This window comes from Callionymus lyra, chromosome 6 (assembly GCF_982586985.1).
Source record: "Callionymus lyra chromosome 6, fCalLyr1.hap1.1, whole genome shotgun sequence".
Lineage (NCBI taxonomy): Eukaryota > Metazoa > Chordata > Actinopteri > Syngnathiformes > Callionymidae > Callionymus > Callionymus lyra.
Genome location: NC_141823.1, coordinates 20,802,334 through 20,825,150, shown reverse-complemented (window position 1 = coordinate 20,825,150; position 22,817 = coordinate 20,802,334). Strand labels below are relative to the sequence as shown.

Sequence of the window (22,817 nt, the reverse complement as noted above, 5' to 3'; positions counted from 1 at the left end):
TTTCGAGACCAGGGTCACAAAGCGCTTAAACAATCAAAACAATACTCAAAAAAGTACATACTTTAAAGATCAAGATAATACTGAGAACAACACAGGAGTTCGAGAAATTCAAGGAAAAGCCTGAACAAATAGAAACGTCTTAAGATGTTTCTTGAAGGAGTCAGTAGATCCATCAAGCGCAAAGAGAGAGGAAGATCGTTCCAAAGCTTAGGAGCAACAGCCTGAAAAGATTTCTCTCCTCTGGTCCTGAGCCGTGTGCGTGGAACCATGAGTAGATTCTGATCCACAGACCTCAGAGCCCGAGCTGGGGTATAAGGCTGGATCAGATCAGTGATGTAAGGAGGAGCCTGACCATGAATAGCTCTGAAAGTAAGAACCAGAATTTTAAAGTTGATCCTGAAAGAAACTGGAAGCCAGAGAAGAAACAAAAGGGAGGTGAGGTTATTAAAGGTGAGGATGAAGAGGGAGGTGAGGTTATTAAAGGTGAGGATGAAGAGGGAGGTGAGGTTATTAAAGCTGAGGATGAAGAGGGAGGTGAGGTTATTAAAGCTGAGGATGAAGAGGGAGGTGAGGTTATTAAAGCTGAGGATGAAGAGGGAGGTGAGGTTAATAAAGGTGAGGATGAAGAGGGAGGTGAGGTTATTAACGGTGAGGATGAAGAGGGAGGTGAGGTTATTAACGGTGAGGATGAAGAGGGAGGTGAGGTTATTAAAGCTGAGGATGAAGAGGGAGGTGAGGTTATTAAAGCTGAGGATGAAGAGGAAGGTGAGTTTATTAAAGCTGAGGATGAAGAGGGAGGTGAGGTTATTAAAGCTGAGGATGAAGAGGGAGGTGAGTTTATTAAAGCTGAAGATGAAGAGGGAGGTGAGGTTATTAACGGTGAGGATGAAGAGGGAGGTGAGGTTATTAAAGGTGAGGATGAAGAGGGAGGTGAGGTTATTAAAGGTGAGGATGAAGAGGGAGGTGAGGTTATTAAAGTGGGGATGAAGAGGGAGATGAGGTTATTAAAGGTAAGGATGAAGAGGGAGATGAGGTTATTAAAGCTGAGGATGAAGAGGGAGGTGAGGTTATTAAAGGTGAGGATGAAGAGGGAGGTGAGGTTATTAAAGCTGAGGATGAAGAGGGAGGTGAGGTTATTAAAGGTGAGGATGAAGAGGGAAGTGAGGTTATTAAAGGTGAGGATGAAGAGGGAGGTGAGGTTATTAACGGTGAGGATGAAGAGAGAGGTGAGGTTATTAAAGGTGAGGATGAAGAGGGAGGTGAGGTTATTAAAGGTGAGGATGAAGAGGGAGGTGAGGTTATTAAAGGTGAGGATGAAGAGGGAGGTGAGGTTATTAAAGCTGAGGATGAAGAGGGAGGTGAGGTTATTAAAGCTGAGGATGAAGAGGGAGGTGAGGTTATTAAAGGTGAGGATGAAGAGGGAGGTGAGTTTATTAAAGGTGAGGATGAAGAGGGAGGTGAGGTTATTAAAGGTGAGGATGAAGAGGGAGGTGAGTTTATTAAAGCTGAGGATGAAGAGGGAGGTGAGTTTATTAAAGCTGAGGATGAAGAGGGAGGTGAGTTTATTAAAGCTGAGGATGAAGAAGAAGATGAGGTTGATAAAAATAATAGTAAAGAGGAAATGAGAAGATGAGATTTTTGAAAATAATGGTCTAGAGGAAGAGGATAAGGTATATTGTAAATTGAGGTAAATAATGTAAATTTAGACACTGAATGTGCTTTATTTATTATTTATTCGTTTTGTTGTTTTTAAGAAAAGTATTGAATACTTTATTTGTCGAATCGTTTTTTTTTTCAATGCAGCATTGTGATATTTTTTCCAAATTGTTTTCGTTTCAGATTTAAGAATTTTTGTAATTAAAAAAAACAAAAAAACTTTGACCTTTTATTCACCTCTGCATTGTTGATTTCAGAATCACATGTTCAGCATCTCTTTGTGTTATCAGGGCCAGAGCTCTTAAAACATTTTATATTTTAAAATTAAATTAAAAAAAATTGGGACATTTGATGGTCGTCACATATCAGAAAATCACAATCCTCAACATCTCCGCTCAATCGTTGTGTTAACATTGTGCACCACGGTCTGGACTTTTTTTAAAAAAACATTAAAAAAAAAAAAAAGGTCAGAATGAGATGGATGGAGAGGAACGAGCCAAAGATAAAGAGAGTGCAGAGGGTGATGATGAAAACATGTTGGATAAATATGAGGGGGAAGGAACTGTCGGGGGGAGATGCAAGTGGATGTTTCCCCACATACATTGCCTTCTTCCTTCATAGGAATCTGACCTGGATATAATGCTTTAAGTTAATAAATTCCTTTGCATTAAAGTTAATCTGGAGGAATTAAAGTAGAGAGCATTGAAGTATTGCTCAAGTATATAGCTCAACACTAGATGGCAGTGCTTCCCACTGTGACGTTGAATCGTGATTTTTAACGCTGAATAAATGCACCTTATTGACACAGTTGATCACCAGATCCTGCTGAGAAGACTAAGGGATGAAGTGGGACTGTCTGGGTCTGTGTTAGAATGGTTCTCATCTTACCTTTCTGTGCGCAGTTTTAGTGTATCTGCCAATCAAATGAGGTCTGAATCGGCAGATCTGTTGTGTGGAGTCCCTCAAGGTTCTGTTCTGGGTCCTTTATTGTTTTTGCTGTACTTGATTCCCCTCGGTAAAATCATTCAGAGATTTCCAGATGTTTCTTATCACATTTTTGCTGATGACATCCAGCTCTACTGCTCTTTTGACCCAACTGAGCCCCAAAGGCTGAACAGCTTAGTCAATTGTTTGCTAGAAATCAAACAATGGCTGAGTGAAAACACAAAACTGAAACTCTGGTGATTGCTCCTGATGATAAGATTCCAGGGTTGAGTCAGTACTTGGGTGACTTAGGTCAGTCTGTCAAACTGAGCCTGAGAAACCTGGGTGTTGTATTTGATAAAGACATGTCTCTTGTTCGACACTGCAGAAAACTGACCAGAAACTGTTTCCTTCAACTGAGAAAAATCTCTCAACTTAGGAAAATGTTGTCGGAACATGATCTGGAGCTTGTAATCCATGCGTTTGTTTCTTCTCGTCAGGACTATTGTAACAGTTTGTTTTCATGTCTTAACAAGAAGGAGCTGTCTCGTCTGCAGTTGATTCAGAACTCTGCAGCGAGAATTCTGACCCGCTCAAGTAGGAGAACTCACATTTCTCCGATCCTTAAAACTCTTCACTGGCTTCCAGTTTCTTTCAGGATCAACTTTAAAATTCTGGTTCTTACTTTCAGAGCTATTCATGGTCAGGCTCCTCCTTACATCAGTGATCTGATCCAGCCTTACACCCCAGCTCGGGCTCTGAGGTCTGTGGATCAGAATCTACTCATGGTTCCACGCACACGGCTCAGGACCAGAGGAGAGAAATCTTTTCAGGCTGTTGCTCCTAAGCTTTGGAACGATCTTCCTCTCTCTTTGCGCTTGATGGAATCTACTGACTCCTTTAAGAAACACCTTAAGACGTATCTATTTGTTCAGGCTTTTCCTTGAATTTCTCGAACTCCTGTGTTGTTCTCAGTATTATCTTGATCTTTAAAGTATGTACTTTTTTGAGTATTGTTTTGATTGTCTAAGCGCTTTGTGACCCTGGTCTCGAAAAGCGCTATATAAATAAATATTACTTACTTACTTACTTACTTACTTACTTACCTGCGAGGAGAAATGCAGATAAAGTCAATTTTTCGAATAAAACATTGAAACTTTTGGCTGTGAAAGTTGAACTTTCCACCGAGTACTGAAACACTGCACCAAGTTACACATGGATAAATACGAATAAATCTCTGCTTATCTCTAAGTGTTCGAATGAAAAACTTGAACCAGACGAACATTTGACGACAGATCCACTTTACATAAGCAAGTCATTTCTTTAATGTCTCAGGGGCAGTAAAGATTCTCCAGACACTGATAGAGATCTTCAGTGAGAGACAATCTCGTCTTTGACCTCATCCTGTCAGCCCTTCATTAAGGAACATTTTGATCTCTTGGCATATATGTCTAAAAATGTCAAACTGCATGTTTCAGAGGACAAAGAGTGAAAGTATTTTTTGTCTCTCTTACAACAACAGCTTTTGTGCCAACACTTAAGATGCTGTCAAGTTAATGAAGCTCATTTACATCCTTATCACTCAATCTCAACAAAACTATGTGGTTGTTTCTGTTGCTAAAGCCTTGTAAACGTGTGAAAGAATTCACAAATATATACGTGTATCCGTACAGTGATCCACAAATGCATAACTCGATTTACGAAAATGTTAATCTTGATTTGTGGCCAGGAAATACCGAGTGTTGTGGACAGGAAAGAATGATCTCGTGGTATCAGGAATGAATACAAATCTTTTAATTATCTTATAGCATTCAACCCTGATCATCAGCCAGTTCATCGCTACACGTCACTTCACATCAACATCCTGGGTTCGTGATGCGTCTAGTGCTTGTCATTTTTTATTAATTTAATAGGGAAATAGTCTAGTTACATTTATCTTATAGAATCAGAATCAAAAAACGTTTTATTGTCAGTGTTGTAAACACAACTTCGAGTTTTTCTTGTGGTGTTAGTACAGAATAAAGGAATGAAACAAAAAAACAAACAAAAAGTTCCCAGAACGAAAAACAGTTTGACACCATTGTAGACTTTTAACTACATTTAGCATAGAATTATATTTAACATTAACAGTTTATAGATGATTTTTTGTGAGAAAAAATAATCCATTCATGTTTTAACATCAATATAGAAATTCGAATTTATGTTTAGGATCATATTCTATAATGTTTGATTTTTGATTTTGCACAGTGGACCAAAACAAATTCCAAATTAGTGGACCCTTTCATCTAATAATGGCAAATATAAAGAATTATGATTCTGAGAAAAGTAAACATTTATTTTTTGTCTAATGTAGGTTTTCTCGTCATTTAATCTTCCTAAAAAACATAAACCAAGTGTTTTAATAAAACAACTATTAAACGTAAACACAACATGCAATTTTTCTTGTGGTGCCGGAAAAATAACAAATTTGAAAAACAGAATAATTTAAATAGTTGAGGGGCATCGTCTCTAAATCATGTCCTAGGGTTAACTCATGGTCAGCAGCTGATCTACTCTGAGCCTGTTATGGGGGCACAAAGACTCATTATAAATAATTGACATACTTGACATAGGAGATGTCAAACTGATGGAGCAGGCCAAACCATTGAAGTCATCCAACAGGATCAACCATATCCACCTTCACCTTGTTTAGCTCTTGCTCCTGCCCATTAAGGCCGAGTAAGGACAGCTCATATACTACATTACTACTTATTTACACTGCAGAGAAATAGACCAAACAGTCTTTATGTGCCACAAATTTTACGGTGGCTGACAATCCGATGGCCGAAAAACCTCACAAGAAATGCAAACACCGAAGCGACAACACTTCAACATTAAGGGAAAACACTTCGACATTTAGCCAAAAAGGAAATGCGCTGCATTATTCCAAAAAGGAAGTGACTTCCATGTCAGTTTGGGGACTTTATTGTTGAAACACTGAGAGACTGAAGCGACAAGTAGCGAAAGATTTAGAATGAAAGAGACTGAGATGTAAGTAAACTTCATCTGATGTCACGCTCCCAGTGTCATAAATCATCAATATCTACGGTACATTCTGTTACATTTTATTATTCTGTTAACTATGTTAACTTATGTTAACTGTCATAACATTAGTGCATTATTTTACTTATAGCATAAACATTGTGTTGGTAATATACACTTCAAATACATTTGTAAAATGTACTCACATGTTACATGTCTTTTAAGGTTTGTAAATAAGAACTTACTTTCCATCTTGCAAACCAGGAGAATGAATGAAAACTAAAAGTTAAAGGTATTGTAACTTCTCAAAGTTTCAAAGTATTATTAATTCCAAAACGCAAAGTATGTAAATTGTTTTGTTTTTTTCCACAGAAAAGACACAGGGTTGTATTCACCTATGATTGAGGATGAAGAGAAAATAGACATTTGCGATTATGATTATAACACTGACATTCTAAAGAAAGCTGAACCAACCAACCACACTGTGTTTTATTGTTCTTAAATGTATACACTTTCATTTAACAATACCCTTTTCCCTTTCTGTTTTCAGGGTAGAACCGCATCGCTTTCAGAAGTTATTGAAAACCTGACTGTCCGGATTGACTGACAACATGTCAGCAGATTAAAAGTTTTGTCGTTCTGAAATCTGGGATAGAGTTGTTTTCAAAAGACGAAGATTTTGACCTCCTTGTCAAGATCTCAGCTGGAAGGTTGAAGGAAGGTCTGGCAGGGTGGCCTGAAGAAAGAATTCCTCATGAGAAGTTCCCTGAAAACAGAAAGGGAAAGGGTATTGTTAAATGACACACAAACACTCGAACTAAAATCTATGGGGCTATTGCTGTTGCTAAAGTCTTGTAAATTTATGAAAGGAATTGCAAATATACACGTGTATCCGTACAGTGATCCACAAATGCGTAACTCGATTTACGGGTTTGTGACCCGTCTCGTTCTTGTCATTTTTAAGTGATTGTTATTAACATTTTATAGTGGTTTAAGGAATTAAATATTTAGGTATAAGTCTCAAGAGACTTTGGTGTGATAAATGTTACACATTAAAATGTAATATCTCTCTTCTAGTCTAACAAATGGTAGTAATATTAGGAGAGTGCATTCTTCAGAATAAACTCTCTGGTGTCAATAATGTGAGAATATAAATAATGTCTAAACAAAAATGTCTGTTATTGAGACAAATACCTAAATATCCTTTACATCACTACAATATTTGAAAAACAATCACGTAAAAAAAATGAAAAGGGCAAGCCAGGTCTCGAACCCAGAAGGTGGGGTGAAGAGCCATGAGCAGTAGCACTGAACTAAACAGACTGACGATGTAAAAAGGGTAAAATGCCATAAAAGATTTGGATTCATTCGTGATACCATGACATAATTATTTCGTGGCCACAATGCAGTGTCATCGCAGCTGAGGAATTTGTAAGTAAGTAAGTAATTTATATTTATAGAGCGCTTTTCCAGACCAGGGTCACAAAGTCACAATTCTCAATAAAATATATACAGTACTTTAAAGGTCAAGATAACACTGAGAACGACACAGGAGTTCCAGAAAATCAATGAAAAGCCTGAACAAATAAAAATGTCTTAAGTTGTTTCTTGAAGAAGTCAGTAACCTCTGTAGGGATTTTGTGTTCGTGCTGCGGCCATCTTAGAAGACAAGTGTTTACAGTTACTGACCAATCATACATGTACAATTGACTAGAGGCGTTAACCTGAATATTCTACTATAAAAAATCCACCATTTTGTGAGATCTTTGCGTTTTGGCATTCGAAGACGTCTGAGATAGATCTCTCTGCTTGCTAGCGCCCGTGTTCACGTAAGTTTGTCTCTGACTTTTGCATAATTCACTAAACGAGCATTTTTCTTAAACTCATCCATGTGTCTGTCTTTCATTTTCCACCACCACGTACGAGACTGGTGAGGGGTCGGTTCACCGGAACACAAAATCCCCACAACTCCATCAAACACAGAGGGAGAGGAAGATCGTTCCAAAGCTTAGGAGCAACAGTCTGGAAGGATTTCTCTCCTCTAGTCCTGAACCGTGTGCGAGGAACCATCAGTAGATTCTGATCCACAGACCTCAGAGCCCGAGCTGGGTTGTAAAGCTGGATCAGATCACTGATGTAAAGAGGAGCCTGACCATGAATAGATCTGAAAGTGAAAACCAGAATTTTTAAAGTTGATCCTGAAGGAAACTAGAAGCCAGTGAAGAGTTTTAAGGATCGTAGAAATGTGAGTTCTTCTACCACAGCGGAACAGAATTCTCGTTGCAAAGTTCTGAATGGACTGCTGGCGAGACAGATCCTTCTTGTTAAGACATGAAAACAAACTGTTGCAATAGTCTAGACGAGAAGACACAAACAAATGGATTACAAGCTCCAGATAATGTTGTGACAACATTGTACTAAGTTTAGAGATTTTTCTCAGTTGAAGGTCAGTTTTCTGCAGTGTTGAACTAGAGACATGTCTTTGTCAAATACAACACCCAGGTTTCTCAGGCTCAGTTTGACAGACTGACCTAAGTCACCGAAGTACTGACTCAACCCTGGAACCTTATCATCAGGAGCAATAACCAGAGTTTCTGTTTTGTCAACATTTAGCTGAAAAGTGTTTTCACTCAGCCATTGTTTAATTTCTTATGTTTAAGAAACATCAGGAAATCACTGAATGATTTTACCCAGGGGAATCAAGTACAGCAAAATAAATGAAGCAAAAGCAAAAGCCAAGCAATATTTAAAAGATTTATGGACTGATGCGATGAGTCACTCCCGATGAACAGTTCAGTAAAGGTGGAGTGGGGGTGGAGTACTGGTGTGGGCTGGTATTATTAAAGATGAGCTGGTTAGACTCTTTAGGGTTGAAGATGGACTAAAACTCAACTCCCAAACATACTGGCTATAGCCAGTAAAGGGCCTGAAAAATGAAAAATAATGACATGGCCTCCTTCCTCACCTGGCCTAAACCCGATGGAGAACCTGTGGGCCCTTATTAAACGAGACCTTTACAGGGAAGGAATGCAGTCCACCTCTCTGAACAGTGTCTGGGAGGCGTTGGTTGCTACGGCACAAAAAGTTGATCGCCAACAGATCAAGAAACTGACACACTCCACAGATGGACGGCTTTTGAGTGTTATTGAAAAGAAGGGTGGCTATATTTGTCACTGATGCTCTGTTGTTAAAATGTCAGAAATGTATTTGTACATTTTGAGTTGTTTTATCATCATTATCACTTTAACAGATGCAAATGAACAAGTGAGTTTAGATAAGTTTGATTTTTAATGAGCTGCATAATAATTATGCACACTAATAATTAGTGTATTAGTATTTTTATGATAGCCGACACTTTTACTTCTTTAAATATCCAAGTTTGAGATGTATTTACATCTTGGATTGAACAGCAGCACTGTTGTTGTTCAGTAATTAAATGAATCGCCAAAAATACAACTTGCACAATAATTCTGTTGAAGTTTGGGTCGATGATTGTAATAAAGGAGTTTGTCCTGCAAACACTAATATAGAGTACAGTATAAATACATACTTTTTGTCTAAATTGGTTTGCCATAAAATATCGCGAATCAAAACAGGTTAGTGGGCATGCGTTTCCCGGATCATGCAGATTGCCCAGAAATAATCAATATTGGAGCATGTCAATCTTGTCCCTGAGAAGGACTTCAACATTCCAATTATTGAAGTTGTGAAATGTACTTATTGTCAATCATCTCGATTGCCCTTGACCAAGTATACTTTCCTAATTGTTTGTTGACAAAGAAAAATCAAAATAGTTTTTCTAAAATGGATCCACATGATCCCACCAGGCTTTTAAAGTATCAATTTTTCAGCCTTGGATTTAAAAAGTGCAGCCTTTGTTTGTTTTGTTTTTTTAAGTGGATTAAAGAGGATGAGTTCAAATCCTTTCAAGCTTATCGTGTGTTTAACCTGCATCGTTGTTGGCTGTGACAGAGGTGGTTTAGAATTACACTTCCTGGTGCGATTCTGTAGACAAATGTCAAATCTCTATTTCAATATGAGTCAACTCCAATTTTCGGCATATACCGTTTTATTCGCCATTTCCAGATCATTCAAAAGTTGTTTAATACATTTCAAAATCACATAAAATATCCTAATTTTCTCACAGTAGGAAATGTTAGCAATGTTGTTCAATTATTTATTCTAATGATTTAAACCCCTTAGGGTTGTAGGGTTTTTTCTCATTAAACATATTTGGGTCCAGTTAATTCTGTTTTTGTGGCAATACCTTAGCTACAAAACAACACGTCTCATTAGTGTCTATTGACTCTTAAAGCATTGAACACAATGAACCTGTCGAAACATGAGAGCTAATATTGTCGAAGTTGAATCAGCTGCTCCAGGCCCCTCTCCGGTGGGCTTCTGATTATTTAACCACGGGCAGGTGGTTGAAACAGCACCTTTGCCTTTGGGGCAAACTTCTTGCTGTGAGGTAAGAGCAAATGTTTAGTAGACTGTGTCAAATGATTAGCACATTGTACTCCACAGAAGTTAAATGGAAGAAATTAATCCTTAATTTGGCCACAGTGAGTTATTTTCTGTCCAAATTTAAGGATCATAGACAATAAATGTTAAAGTGCAAATTAAAGTGAGTCTATGTGGGTGTACAACATCAGATTCCATTGAATTCACATTTTCCCCCAAAGATTCTACACTAACTGCCTCCCAGTAGCACTCAAGATGATAGTTTAAAATTCTTCACACAAAAGTGAAGGTATTTGACTTGTTCGTATACTTTTAATTATTATTGTTCGTTGTGACTCTTCACATCCCAGAAAGTGTTTCAAAAATGATGATTGATCTTTTCAGGCTAGCTGTTACCGTGTCGTGACCTTGAGCACAAAAGCATTTTGTCAGAGGTCATAAGCGCCTGCAACGACACACTTTGATGTACTTTGATCTAGCATGTAGGAACGGTAGGGTTGATTTGACTTGCCTTTTATGATTGAAAGGAAATGTAGAATGATAAATGAATTAGTGGATGCACATGTCAGCAACTGGTTAGACTTGAGCGGAGAGAAACCTGGATGAGTTCAAGCTGCCAAATTGTTTCTTCAGTTTCCATGAGCTATTCACCACGTGCCATCAAGTACTTCACACGCATATTTGTCTCACATCCAGGCAATGTGAAACAAACTAGACAAACCAGCCGAGCGACTTCCACAGCTTTACAAAAACATGACTCAAAAACAGGCACACCTGATGGCTTATACATGGTCACATTTTATCGGAGCTCCTAAATGATTGGTACATTTCTTCAGAGAAGATGTGACAAGTGCTGTTTATTTGTCTCATGAGTGTGAAATGTACAACTAAGGGGGATCTGCAGTAAGGAACCACACAAGGCTGTCGCAAACGTATCTGCAAACGTCTACAAATGGATGTTTTTTTTCCTTCAAACACTTTATGCCGCATTAAAATTAATTCCAATATTGGTTTGCCTACATTGTTTTTTTTATTTTATTTGCTGTATGTTACTTATTGGGAAAATGAGTTTGCACACTGCTGACATAAATCCTATTTAACTTTGGGGTCGGATTACTATAATGTTTTTCTAACTACCCTTTTTTTTGTAAAAGTGGCTCAGATAAACCTGTTCACACTAGCTTCTATAAACTTGCATCAACGTTATCCAGCAAGTTTACAGCATCATTTGTCAAAAACCTCTGATGGGGAAAGTGCAGCCTTTTGTTTGTCGTCTTCTGAAGGGATCTAAACGGAGGGTAACCAAGAAATCCCCTCGGCTTATAGTGTGATTAACTATATTATATCCTAATGTTACTCTGAATACACATCCAAAGTAAATACACATGTAAGTTCATTGACTTAACGTAGTGGTTTTGCTGTTGTTTACTTGGCCTATGTAAGTATGTCAACCTTGTATCCCCTGAACAAACAAGAGAGTGACATCATGTGAAAAGTTTTTGCATGTTCAAATATATTCCTGTGCAGAATATTCATCAACGGCAACGTTAAGTGGACTTGCACATTATCAAACGCAATGAATCACCTTTTAAACAAAACGCACTCAGGAACTGCATTGTTGGCACAAGGAAACTCAAACATTCTGCGTTTGGATTATTCTATCTGGAGGGGAACTGGATCGAGGCGTGTGTTTGGAAAATTCACAAAATGCAAAAAAAAAGCTGTCTCGCGATCGTGGAGTGAGATCTGTTTTCCCATCCAGAACTTCAGGGGCTGACACTTGACGTCGGTATGGTTTAACCTTGGTTTGTTCTGACGGTACCCTGAAAAACCAGACTTGTTTTGTGATTCCAATACAGGTACTGTTGTGGGATATACAGCAAGGGCCCCTCCTGTTCCCACGTCCAAACGCCCTTTATATCATTGACTTGACTCCTGATATCACACATGGACTATCACTAAATCGACATTCGACCGATCTGCATTAACAAGGTGAGTGATTTTTACATCAGCCGTGACCTTCAACATTTAGCGCTACGTTTGTGTTGAGGGCCCATGAGGCGCGTTCAGGGCTGAGAAGTCACAGCAGCCAAGCATTAAGTTACCATTGATGCCTCGCAACCTATAGACTGAAATGGCACTTCATAAATTATGACGGCTGGAACTGCTGACTCTTTTCTGTGTCAGCATTTGGTGACCTTGGTGTTAAAGGCAGTTAAAAGTTTCACTGATGATTAACAAAAAAAACTAATTTATATGTAATGATTAATCATGTTTTTCTTCTCAAAGATGATTCTGCCATTGCTCCTTCTGTGCGTGACTCTCGGTTCTCGCGGTGAGTTGACTTTATTTTTTTGTGTGTGAAAGCATCAGAAATGAAACCTAATAGTTCACAAAGAAAGCTGACAAGGCTTTTAATTTTGTATAGGCTGGTGCTCGTTTGCACCAACTTGGTCTATACTTCATTATGGTCAGTTAACAATTCTTCTGACTAAAATAGTTGCAGAAGCAGATGCATTGTAATTAAATGTAGCATTCATGTAATCCCTCCTTTAAAAGGGCTTAACGTTTTTTTTACAAAAACAGAAAAAGGGGTGAAGAATTCTGTGAATATCTAGAGCATGAGTAGTAGTTTTGTTTGCACTTACTTGCATGACAATACCCTGTCCTTCAAAATAGAGCTGTGGGCAAATTCACAAGCAATTACATAGTGACCCAACAAGTTGTTTTTTTTTAAAAAAATTTTTAAGTGATAACAATAATTGGGTCATAAAATAAGTGAAACTTTTTTTTTGGTAGTATTAAAAACTGAAAATAAATTGACACATTGCACAATCGCCTAAAGAACGAATAACCAGGATTCTTTGCTCATACATAGCGCTTTACTTGAAGTTGTTCCAATTGAGCACATATAAATAATGTCAATAGAAATGGCATCCTTTTGAAGTAAATTAATTACAAGACTTCGAAAAAAAAACACACTTTAAGAATTCAAAACTTTGCAAATGTAACATTTGTGCAGAAAATGTCTGTAGAAGTTGCAAAAAAAACTGACATGGCAAGAGTGACTGTCGAAAAGCTGAGGGTGTGACTTTTGGATTTCATCTTTCAGCGGCTGACAGTGACTGGTGTTACACTGGCTGTGGTATGTAAAGCATGTGCTGCTAATGTTAATGAGTCAACTGTGTGTTCTTGATTTGTAAGCTTGTTTTTTGAATACACCCACTCAACACAGCGCACACGCCGTCTCATTGGGGTGACCTTGACGGTGCTTTCTGCAAAAGTAACAAACAGTCACCTGTAAATATACAGACCCTCCTTGTGGAAAAGGACGACAACCTGACAAACTTTTCCCTCAAAAACTTCTCCTCACCTCATGCCTTCAAGACCATCATAAATAATGGACACACAGGTAAACGACAACCATTAGAAAACAAGCTGAACTAGAGTATCTAGTAGTGCTTGGTTATCTAATGAATGGGGAGAATTGCAACAACTCAAACCTTGGCAAGAAAAAAATATATTTAGTGGTAATAAAAAATGTGGTAGCTTCAAAGTGAGTCATTGTGTAGCTGTTGTAGTACTTAAATGGAATCTGGTTCATGATAATAAAATTGTCTGTATATATTTTTTTACTTTAATCTGCTTTGCCCAGTGAAATGCACCATAAAGGAAGATGAGGTTGAAGTAAGTGGTGGTGGACTCAATGCTACTTACAAAACCCTCCAGCTTCACTTCCACTGGGGCGACACCGAGCATCACCCAGGCTCGGAGCACCTAGTCGATGGGCACCGTTATCCGATGGAGGTACCGCGTGTTCCTTCTAATCAAGTACACTCCTTAAATCTTTTGCTTTTTCCAGATGCACATAGTCAGCCTGAAAAAGGGTCTGAGTGTGGAGCAGGCTGTAGCGGACCCAGAAGGACTTGCTGTTCTTGGATTTTTCATTAATGTATGTACTTGGTTTGTCTCTTTTTTGTCAGCTCAGTTATTGTTGCAGTCATTTATTCTCAAACTCTTGTGCAGCTGAGATAAAGGTCAGATTAAACTCAGCAAATGAAGCTTTCTGTGTGTAAGAATGTTTATAGTTCAGACAGAATGCCAAAACATTTACGATTGGGATTCTTTTACATTTTTGGAGGATTTTTTGAAAGCAAGGAATCAGCAGATGTAAACCCAGAGACTTCCAGATGGATTAATACCACTGGCGTAGATGACCTCCACTCTGCCCATGCAATCGTTTTTATTGTGTTAAAAGTATTTTCATATTTTGTTGACTAAACCATTTCTTACAGGCGACAGAAGACGGTGTCAAATCTGAACCGTGGGGCAATCTCACCTCTTACCTGCAGAATGTCACAGGTATGGTCCGTTGACTTTTACGACTCTTGCTCATCTTGTTTAGCGTATATGGATCAGCATGTGATCTAGTTTCTGTAATGGAGAAAAAAAAAAATCAGTTGCTTAAGGTTCCTTTGGTCTAAATTGAGGACACACCTTTTTAAATGGCAGCAATTAAACACATTCTTCACATGTTTTAGATCACGTTAATGTTTTCACTGACAGGGACTGAAATGAACATGACCCACGGCATCTCCATCAATGACCTGATCGGAAATGTTAACCTGACCAAGTTTTATCGCTACATGGGCTCCCTGACCACTCCCAAATGCAACGAAGCCGTGGTTTGGACACTTTTCCATGAGCCAATCAACCTCCACAAGGACCTGGTGAGGGTTGACTTCAAGCTTGGTTTAAATGGGGCTTAATAAGAACAAAGGTCTTGCACACACCTTGTAAAAGTGACTGGAATTCTAGCATGAATGTGTTCCAATTACCTATCCACCCAGTCCTGAAAAACAAGTCTAGATAATGATCGCATCAAACCAGAACTTTCTAGTATAATTACCTGGTCTGATCAGATCTCCCCTACTGGAAATTAACAATTACTTTCATGTGCTTTGTCCTCACTTGGCAAACAAGGCACAGAGATGCATGCAAGGGTTCTTGACAATGAAGTTATTTGATTTGCATAGGCTGTATTCTACTACAGAAGGAATCTTAGATATTGAGGGCAGGTGTATGAGTTGGTAGTAGCCAAAGTCTTTGTTATTTGTCTTTTGAATTTATTGTCATGTGTCAAATTCCAAAATGAGTACTGCCTTAATTTCCTTCCAAACATTGTTTTGGTTGATAAGAAGAAAAAGTTGAATAACTATCAGCGACGCATCACCATAGTTTCGGCATTTGTAATGACAAGAGCACATGCTGGTGTTTGATCTGATCAGTTCATAGTTTCTCTGCTTGTTTTTTTTTTTTTTTAAACTTGAACACGGACATGTGACACAAAGAAATCTGACTGCCTGCTTATCAACAATCTTGACGTCAAGTGCTGTCGACGCTCATTGCTTGAGCAATGGAAGACGCATGTTTGGTAGACCAGGCTCATAACGTTTAATAAATATTCAAAATAACACCAATAAAATACCATAGTAACTGAAAGACAGAAGATTCAGGAACTTGGGAAGATTTTTCTGTCTTGTATGATGTTTGAAATTATTGGATAATTTTAAGGTGCAGTGGAGCCCAATGAGAATTGAAATGGATCCAACTTCCAATCTTACCATATTGAACTCCATTATAATTCAGCAGGGTGCATATACAACATCAAAGAAACTATACAATTTTCCATTCCAAATGTTTTATTTAGAAATATCATTTTAATAAAATGAGCTAGCAAACGCTCACAAAGGTTGTGACGAGTTTTTAAAAAAATTTTTTTTTTTACTTTTCACAGGACATGTTATCATAGATTCATGTTTGCAAAGTAAAAATATGTTTTTAAATTGCAGATTTTACTCCTCATATAAGGCTAAATAGGCTATATATGGTCAATTCAAAATCCAGTGTCAGTTTTGTGGTTTGCACCGTAACCTCTGGAGATGTTGGCAATGAGATAATTAATTATTTAAAGTCTAATTTTGAACACGCACTGATTAAAAATAACTTTAAAACGGTTTATAGGAACCAGTTTCTTTCAAGATGACATAAGATCTGGAGGATGGTAATTTATTTCAGGCTTGTGGTTTGTTGAGAGAACCACAAACCACAATCTTTTTGTTTTTTAATTCAGAACTTGTTTTCCGGTTCGGGTCAGTTTACATCTGAAATGATTCATTAGCATCAGATGGGGCAGACAAGTGTGTTGTCAAACGCCTAAGGGATATCGCGTGTTTATTTTCAGGTTGAACAGTTCGCTTTAAAGACTGGCCTTAAAAATGTCTATCGACCAACACAAGAGCTGAATGGACGCCATGTATTTTCTTCCCCAGCGACACCTCTCCCTGCAAGTGGGTTCATTTATCCTAATTTGTTGAACGGAGAAATTCTAATAATGTCTTTATAGGCCAAACCTGGTGCTACGATGATCACTGCAGTATGTATCTACACACTTTATATTGGAATCTAGGCCTAGAATAATTAAAATGTTGACATTGAAACCTATTTTTAAGTAGTCCTGCAAGGTTGACATTTTTTATTTCTACAGCCATCGGCCCATCACAGTGGCACATTCTACACCATTCCAACTGTGATGGCAAAAAACAGTCTCCCATCAACATCAAGAAGAAAGACGCTGTGGTGGATGACAAACTTGGTCCCTTTGCCTTTCGGAATTTCGGCCACAAACACTCAATCAAACACATGATCAATACTGGCCATGCAGGTATGAATGTTCCTGATGCCAGTTTCAATACTGGGCCCTATGTAGCTCACCATATCATACATGTGTTTCCATTTTGTTCTAGTGAAGTGTGTGCTGGAGGACAACCTTTTGGAATTGTCCAAAGGTGGTTTGAGCTACACATACTCTGTTCTGCAGTTCCATTTCCACTGGGGTACTGACGTACACAAGTCTACAGGCTCTGAACACACATTGGACTCAAAAAGATACCCGATGGAAGTCGGTGAAATGCAGGGATGTAGGGAAAGCTAATGCACTGGTTTTGATGTTGATAACATGTCTTTCTAGATGCACTTGGTGTGCAAGAGGAAGGATTTGACCCTTGATAAGGCATTGCAGACCTACAATGGCCTTGCTGTTCTCGGGTTCCTGATCAAGGATTTCACTCGCACCAAGGTATATGCTCGAATTACACATTTTTAGTATGCGGCAGCTACTACTTGAAGCAGTTGCGTCAATTCCTTTTCACCTCTTTGACTTGTTGCTCTAGTCAGAAGACCCCCCCCCCCCCAAAAAAACTGTTTTCATTCCATATAGGACAAGTAAATGTGTAATCTAGAACAGAAAAGGCTACATACACAGCATGTGAAATGAGCAGTACAAATGCTACAAAATAACAAGAAAAAAGTGCTAATTTGGCTGCATGCAACTCGAGGGATTATTTACTTTCTTCACTTTCTTATTCACTGAACTCTTATGAACATTTAACTTTTACTTTTTAAGCTGTGGCTCATTGTCTTCTATTATCAATGTGTGTTCTAATCGCTTAAGAACCCACTTGAAGCAAAACCTTAAATTGTACATATTGAGGAGAGACTTCATGCAGTAGCTGAAGATTGTATATTTTAGTTTGTACCAGAAGATCCCAGACTGCAGTTTTTTTTTTTCTGAACGTTTCTCATGCTGAGGCTTCAAAACAAGACGGACATTACAGACTATCTTCATATTGGTACTTGTTAAGTGTCTTTTTTTTGATGAAGGTGTTAAATATTGAGCTCCAGTTGCTACTTTAAAATGAACATACATTTAAGTATGTATACATTTTAAGTAGAAAGTGAGTGGAATTTTAATTTTGGGTGAACTACCACTTGTATGATCACCATGTGAACCTGTGACCGATTCGTGAACCACATGTCTATCATGTGATGCTGCTTGTTATCAGTACTGGATATTTTCCTACAAAGCAGGTTGGGCGAGAACCTGGTGCTCATGTAACATGCATGTCATTCCTTACTGCCGGTGTGCGTGTCACCTCTTGTTTTCAGTTAACATCTTTGACAATGCCCTCAGAGTATCGACGCTTAATGTATTTGATTTCATCATTTCATCTCAAATGTCACAAAGGCGTTGCTACAGAAAATCCCACTGTAAATTGAACCACATCTGATCTTTGTTGAGATTGTTTTATTAACCTTGGAGAGCAAAAAATGTAGGTATCATCGGTTCTGCATGTTATTCGTGGTGATCACGGCAGTTTTTGATGCAGAGACCCTTGATGTAGAGGATCACCCATTTTCGGGGGTAAATTTGTATTATAGTTTGAGGACCACCGTTTTTAATTTGTCACTTAGCAACTTTTTTTCAATTTTCTTTTTAAGCGGGTTGCAGTAAATCAAAATTGATATAGACTTTCCATTTGACTCTCCTTTGACAAATGTATTATCTCCAATTTTAAATTAACATGCAGAAATCAAACATGTCCGATTAATTTGTCATTTTCGCAGACAAGCGGTGGTGGCTCAACTTCAAGTTCTGCTGATTCCTGGAAGAAACTCACTAACTACCTTTCGTCTATTAAAACCATCGGTAAGTCTGTCTGTTAACCCAGTAAAGCATCAGTATCACTTAATTAATCTAAATCATGAATTTAACCACATCCTAATCTTTTGGGAGTTTATCATCTAAAAAGCCAACAATTTGAAATGAATGAATCTACTTGAAACTGAAGTATTGATTTTACAGATTATATACAGTATTTTCCCAGGGTACATGTCTTACCCCCCCCCTTTTTTTTTTTTTTTGTATAAAAGATTTTAACTGTTCGAAAAGTTAACGTCCCTTGATGCCCTGAGCAAAACAAATGAATTTTCTTTTGTCTTCTACTTTATTCAGGTTCACAAGTTGATGTCACAGAAGCGATCTCCATAGACGACTTGCTGGGAAGTGTGAACCGGAAGTCGTACTACCGCTATAATGGCTCTTTAACCACCCCACTATGTAATCAAGCAGTGGTTTGGACTGTCTTCAAAGAGCCAATAGAAATTGACCAGGACCTGGTAAGCTATTGAGCATTCTTTTTGGGCTACTTTCTAAACTTTTAAAACTGAAACTCTGGTTATTGCTCCTAATGATAATGTTCCAGGGTTGATTTAGTACTTGGGGGACTTAGGCCAGCCTTTCAAACTGAGCCTAAGAAATCTGGGTGTTGTATTTGACAAAGACTTGTCTCTAGTTGAACACTGCAGGAAACTTACCAGAAACTGTTTCAACTGAGAAAAACCTCTAAACAAAAAGTTAATACAAAACTCTGCATAGAGAATTCTGACCCGCTCTAGTGGAAGAACTCATATTTTTCCGATCCTTAAAACTCTTCACTGGCTGCCAGTTTCTTTCAGGTTAAATTTTAAAATTCTGGTTCTTACTTTCAGAGCTATTCATAGTAAAGCTCATACTTAAATCAGTGATCTGATCCTGCCTTAAACCCCAGCTTGGGATCTGAGGTCTTCGGATCAGAATCTGATGGTTCCGCGCACATACTTCTGTACCAGAGGAGAGAAATCCTTCCAGGCTTTTTCTCCTAATCTTTGGAACGATCTTCCTCTCTCTCTGCGCTTGATGGATCTACTGACTCCTTCAAGAAACATCTGACACTTTTATTTGTTCAGACTTTTCCTTGATTCTCTGAGACTCCTGTGTTAGTCTCTGTGTTGTCTTGTCCTTTTAAGAATCCATTTTATTGAATATTGTTTTGATTGTTTAAGTGCTTTGTGACCCTGGTATAGAAAAGCGCTCTACAAATATTACTTACTTTTACTTGTATTGTGTGTAGGACTGTTTGCCTTTTAGACCATGATGAATAGAATTTGGAATGGCTTGTCCAGTGACATCATGATGTCTGCTGATTCGGGCGACTGCACTGTTCAGGTTCTCTTGGATCTGTCCTCAGCCTTTCACACAGTTGATCACCAGATCCTGCTGAGAAGACTGAGGGATGAAGTGGGACTGTCTGGGTCTGTGTTACAATTGTTCTCGTCATATCTTTCTGGGCGCAGTTTTAGTCTATCTGCCAATCAAATAAGGTCTGAATCGGCGCATCTGTTGTGTGGAGTCCCTCAAGGTTCTGTTCTGGGACCTTTTATTGTTTTTGCTGTACTTGATTCCCCTCGGTAAAATCATTCAGAGATTTCCTGATGTTTCTCATTTTTGGGAATGACATCCAGCTCTACTTTTTATGTTCCAACTGAGCCCCAGAGGCTGAACAGCTTAGTCAATTGTTTGATAGAAATCGCACAATGGCTGAGTGAAAACACTTTGCAGCTAAATGTGGACAAAACAGAAACTCTGGTTATTGCTCCTGATGATAAGATTCCAGGGTTGAGTCAGTACTTGGGTGACTTAGGTCAGTCTGTCAAACTGAGCCTGAGAAACCTGGGTGTTGTATTTGACAAAGACATGTCTCTTGTTCGACACTGCAGAAAACTGACCAGAAACCGTTTCCTTCAACTGAGAAAAATCTCTAAACTTAGGAAAATGTTGTCACAACATGATCTGGAGCTTTTAATCCATGCGTTTGTCTTCTCGTCTGGACTATTGCAACAGTTTATTTTCGTGTCTTAACAAGAAGGAGCTGTCTCGCCTGCAGTTGATTCAGAACTCTGCAACGAGAATTCTAACCCGCTCAAGTAGAAGAACTCGCATTTCTCCGATCCTTAAAACTCTTCACTGGCTTCCAGTTTCTTTCAGGATCAACTTTAAACTTCTGGTTCTTACTTTCAGAGCTATTCATGGTCAGACTCCTCCTTACATCACTGATCTGATACAGCCATACACCCCAGCTCGGGCTCTTAGGTCTGTGGATCAGAATCTACTGATGGTTCCTCGCACACTTTTGAGAACTAGTTGCTCCTAAGCTTTGGAACGATCTCCCTCTCTCTTTGCGCTTGATGGATCTACTGACTCTTTCAAGAAATATCTTAAGACATTTTTATTTATTCAGGCTTTTCCTTGATTTTCTGGAAGTCCTGTGTTCTCAGTATTATCTTGACCTTTTAAAGTTTATATTTTATTGAGTATTGTTTTGATTGTTTAAGCGCTTTGTGATCCTGGTCTGGAAAAGCGCTATATAAATAAATTACTTGCATCTTTACTTCTTTAGCACACCTGAAGGTTTGCAGTCCAGTAACAGATTATAGTTTAAATAGGTGTCGACTTCGAGCAATTTTGGCTCCATTGCCCAAATCCCCTTCAAAATATTGAATTCAATGTTGTAACACAAAATCCAAATTAAAAAAGTAACCTGTAGAACATTCATAACTTAAGAAACAACCTTGATTCTGTTCACAATAAGTAGTGAGTAATGCCTTTCTTACCTTACCTACTCCATCTTTAGATGACTAATCCTCATGTGCATTATATTGATTTTCTTTTTTATAAATGACTTGTCGGAGCAAGAAACTGTCTTTTTACTTCTTGATCAGATGAAAGAATTTTCCAAATGTGTCATCCAAGGTATTAGTGCATATTTAATTTGTAAGAAGAAAAAATAAGATGTAACATAATTACAATTACGTCTTATTTAGCTTTATATTATTATGGCTTTATTTTATATTTTTTTCTAAATCTCCCGGTTTCTTTTCCATTATATGAAGCCCTTCATCTTTTCTTTTGGCTTTCCAGCCCTTCAAAGGAGTCATACTGTGACCCTACAGAGACATTAAATTGAACACCTCGGGCTCTCATGGACATCATTGCTTCCCTTTTTAAGTCTGAAACAATTAATCTAAACATCATGTATAAAAGTTTAATATGTAAATTCTGATTTGACTCTTTTCTCCACAACAGATCATGAAGTTCCCAAGCTCTGCTGGGTACAAAAATGTGTTTCGACCTACACAACCTCTTAATGGCAGGAAGGTCTACACCACCTCAGACTCCAGCGTTCCAAACGCCTCTGTGTTTCTTCTTCTACTAGGCTACTTTGTATTATATCACTGGTGAATTTGTAATCTGTGACGAGAACTACTTTCCAGAGTCTCCCGAAAGAAGATCTTTATCAAAGTGTGTGAGGACTTGACTTCTCCAATCTGCTGAAATATCAGCTAGCATGGTATCAAGTCATTGTCATTGAAAATGTGTACCTCAGGAACGTGTAGCTTAGTTTAGATGTATTCGATTTTTGTGCTGCTCTATTAAAAGACACTGAACTTTATTTGTATAGGAATTAAAAATGAATCATAAATTCTGTCATTACAGAAACTTGCTTCACCACACTCTCAGATTAAAAAAAACAAACATAAAAAAACAAGTTCTGCTTTGTGGTTTGCTCTTGAAACAAGTATGCTAAAGCAGATGAATTCTCATGCCTGGCTAGATGAGCTAAAACATGTAGGATGCTCAGGATGGCCATAGGCAGCTATTGCTAATCATTTTATAGGGTGTTGCACTATTACAATTAAATTATTACTAATTTTGTATTAAAATTAGTTTTCTTTGAAGTTAAATGAAGCCATTGTTGACATAAGGAAAATCAAGCATACATGGAAATAAAATGTTGACATTTATCTTGTTACTTCAATTAAACAAAGTACTTGTAGATATTCAATGCAAAACTTAAACTCTTACAATAAAGTGTTGTGTAAATCTTTATCAAAATCCTAATTCCAGATTACAACTATGGCGAGAACACTGTCAATCTTTTCTGCCTCTTAAAGTGGCCCACAAAAGCCCAGTTTCTCTTGTCTGTCATTTTTCGAATTTGCAATTTATGCAATTTTACTTATGTGATTGTACA

At 38.1% G+C, this 22,817-nt stretch overlaps 1 protein-coding gene across 1 annotated transcript; it reads left to right on the top strand.

The window, feature by feature from the left end:
* The first annotated feature begins 11,956 nt into the window (after positions 1 to 11,956).
* On the top strand, positions 11,957 to 22,331 carry LOC148077512 (uncharacterized). Its single transcript, XM_087794166.1, has 16 exons — positions 11,957 to 12,057; positions 12,355 to 12,400; positions 13,178 to 13,210; positions 13,301 to 13,477; positions 13,721 to 13,872; positions 13,928 to 14,017; positions 14,361 to 14,427; positions 14,632 to 14,795; positions 16,310 to 16,415; positions 16,472 to 16,501; positions 16,613 to 16,789; positions 16,872 to 17,026; positions 17,096 to 17,203; positions 18,532 to 18,613; positions 18,920 to 19,083; positions 21,869 to 22,331. The coding sequence occupies exons 2-16, from the start codon at positions 12,355 to 12,357 to the stop codon at positions 22,022 to 22,024; spliced, it is 1,707 nt and encodes a 568-aa protein (XP_087650292.1). The 5' UTR covers positions 11,957 to 12,057; the 3' UTR covers positions 22,025 to 22,331.
* The last annotated feature ends 486 nt before the right edge of the window (positions 22,332 to 22,817 follow it).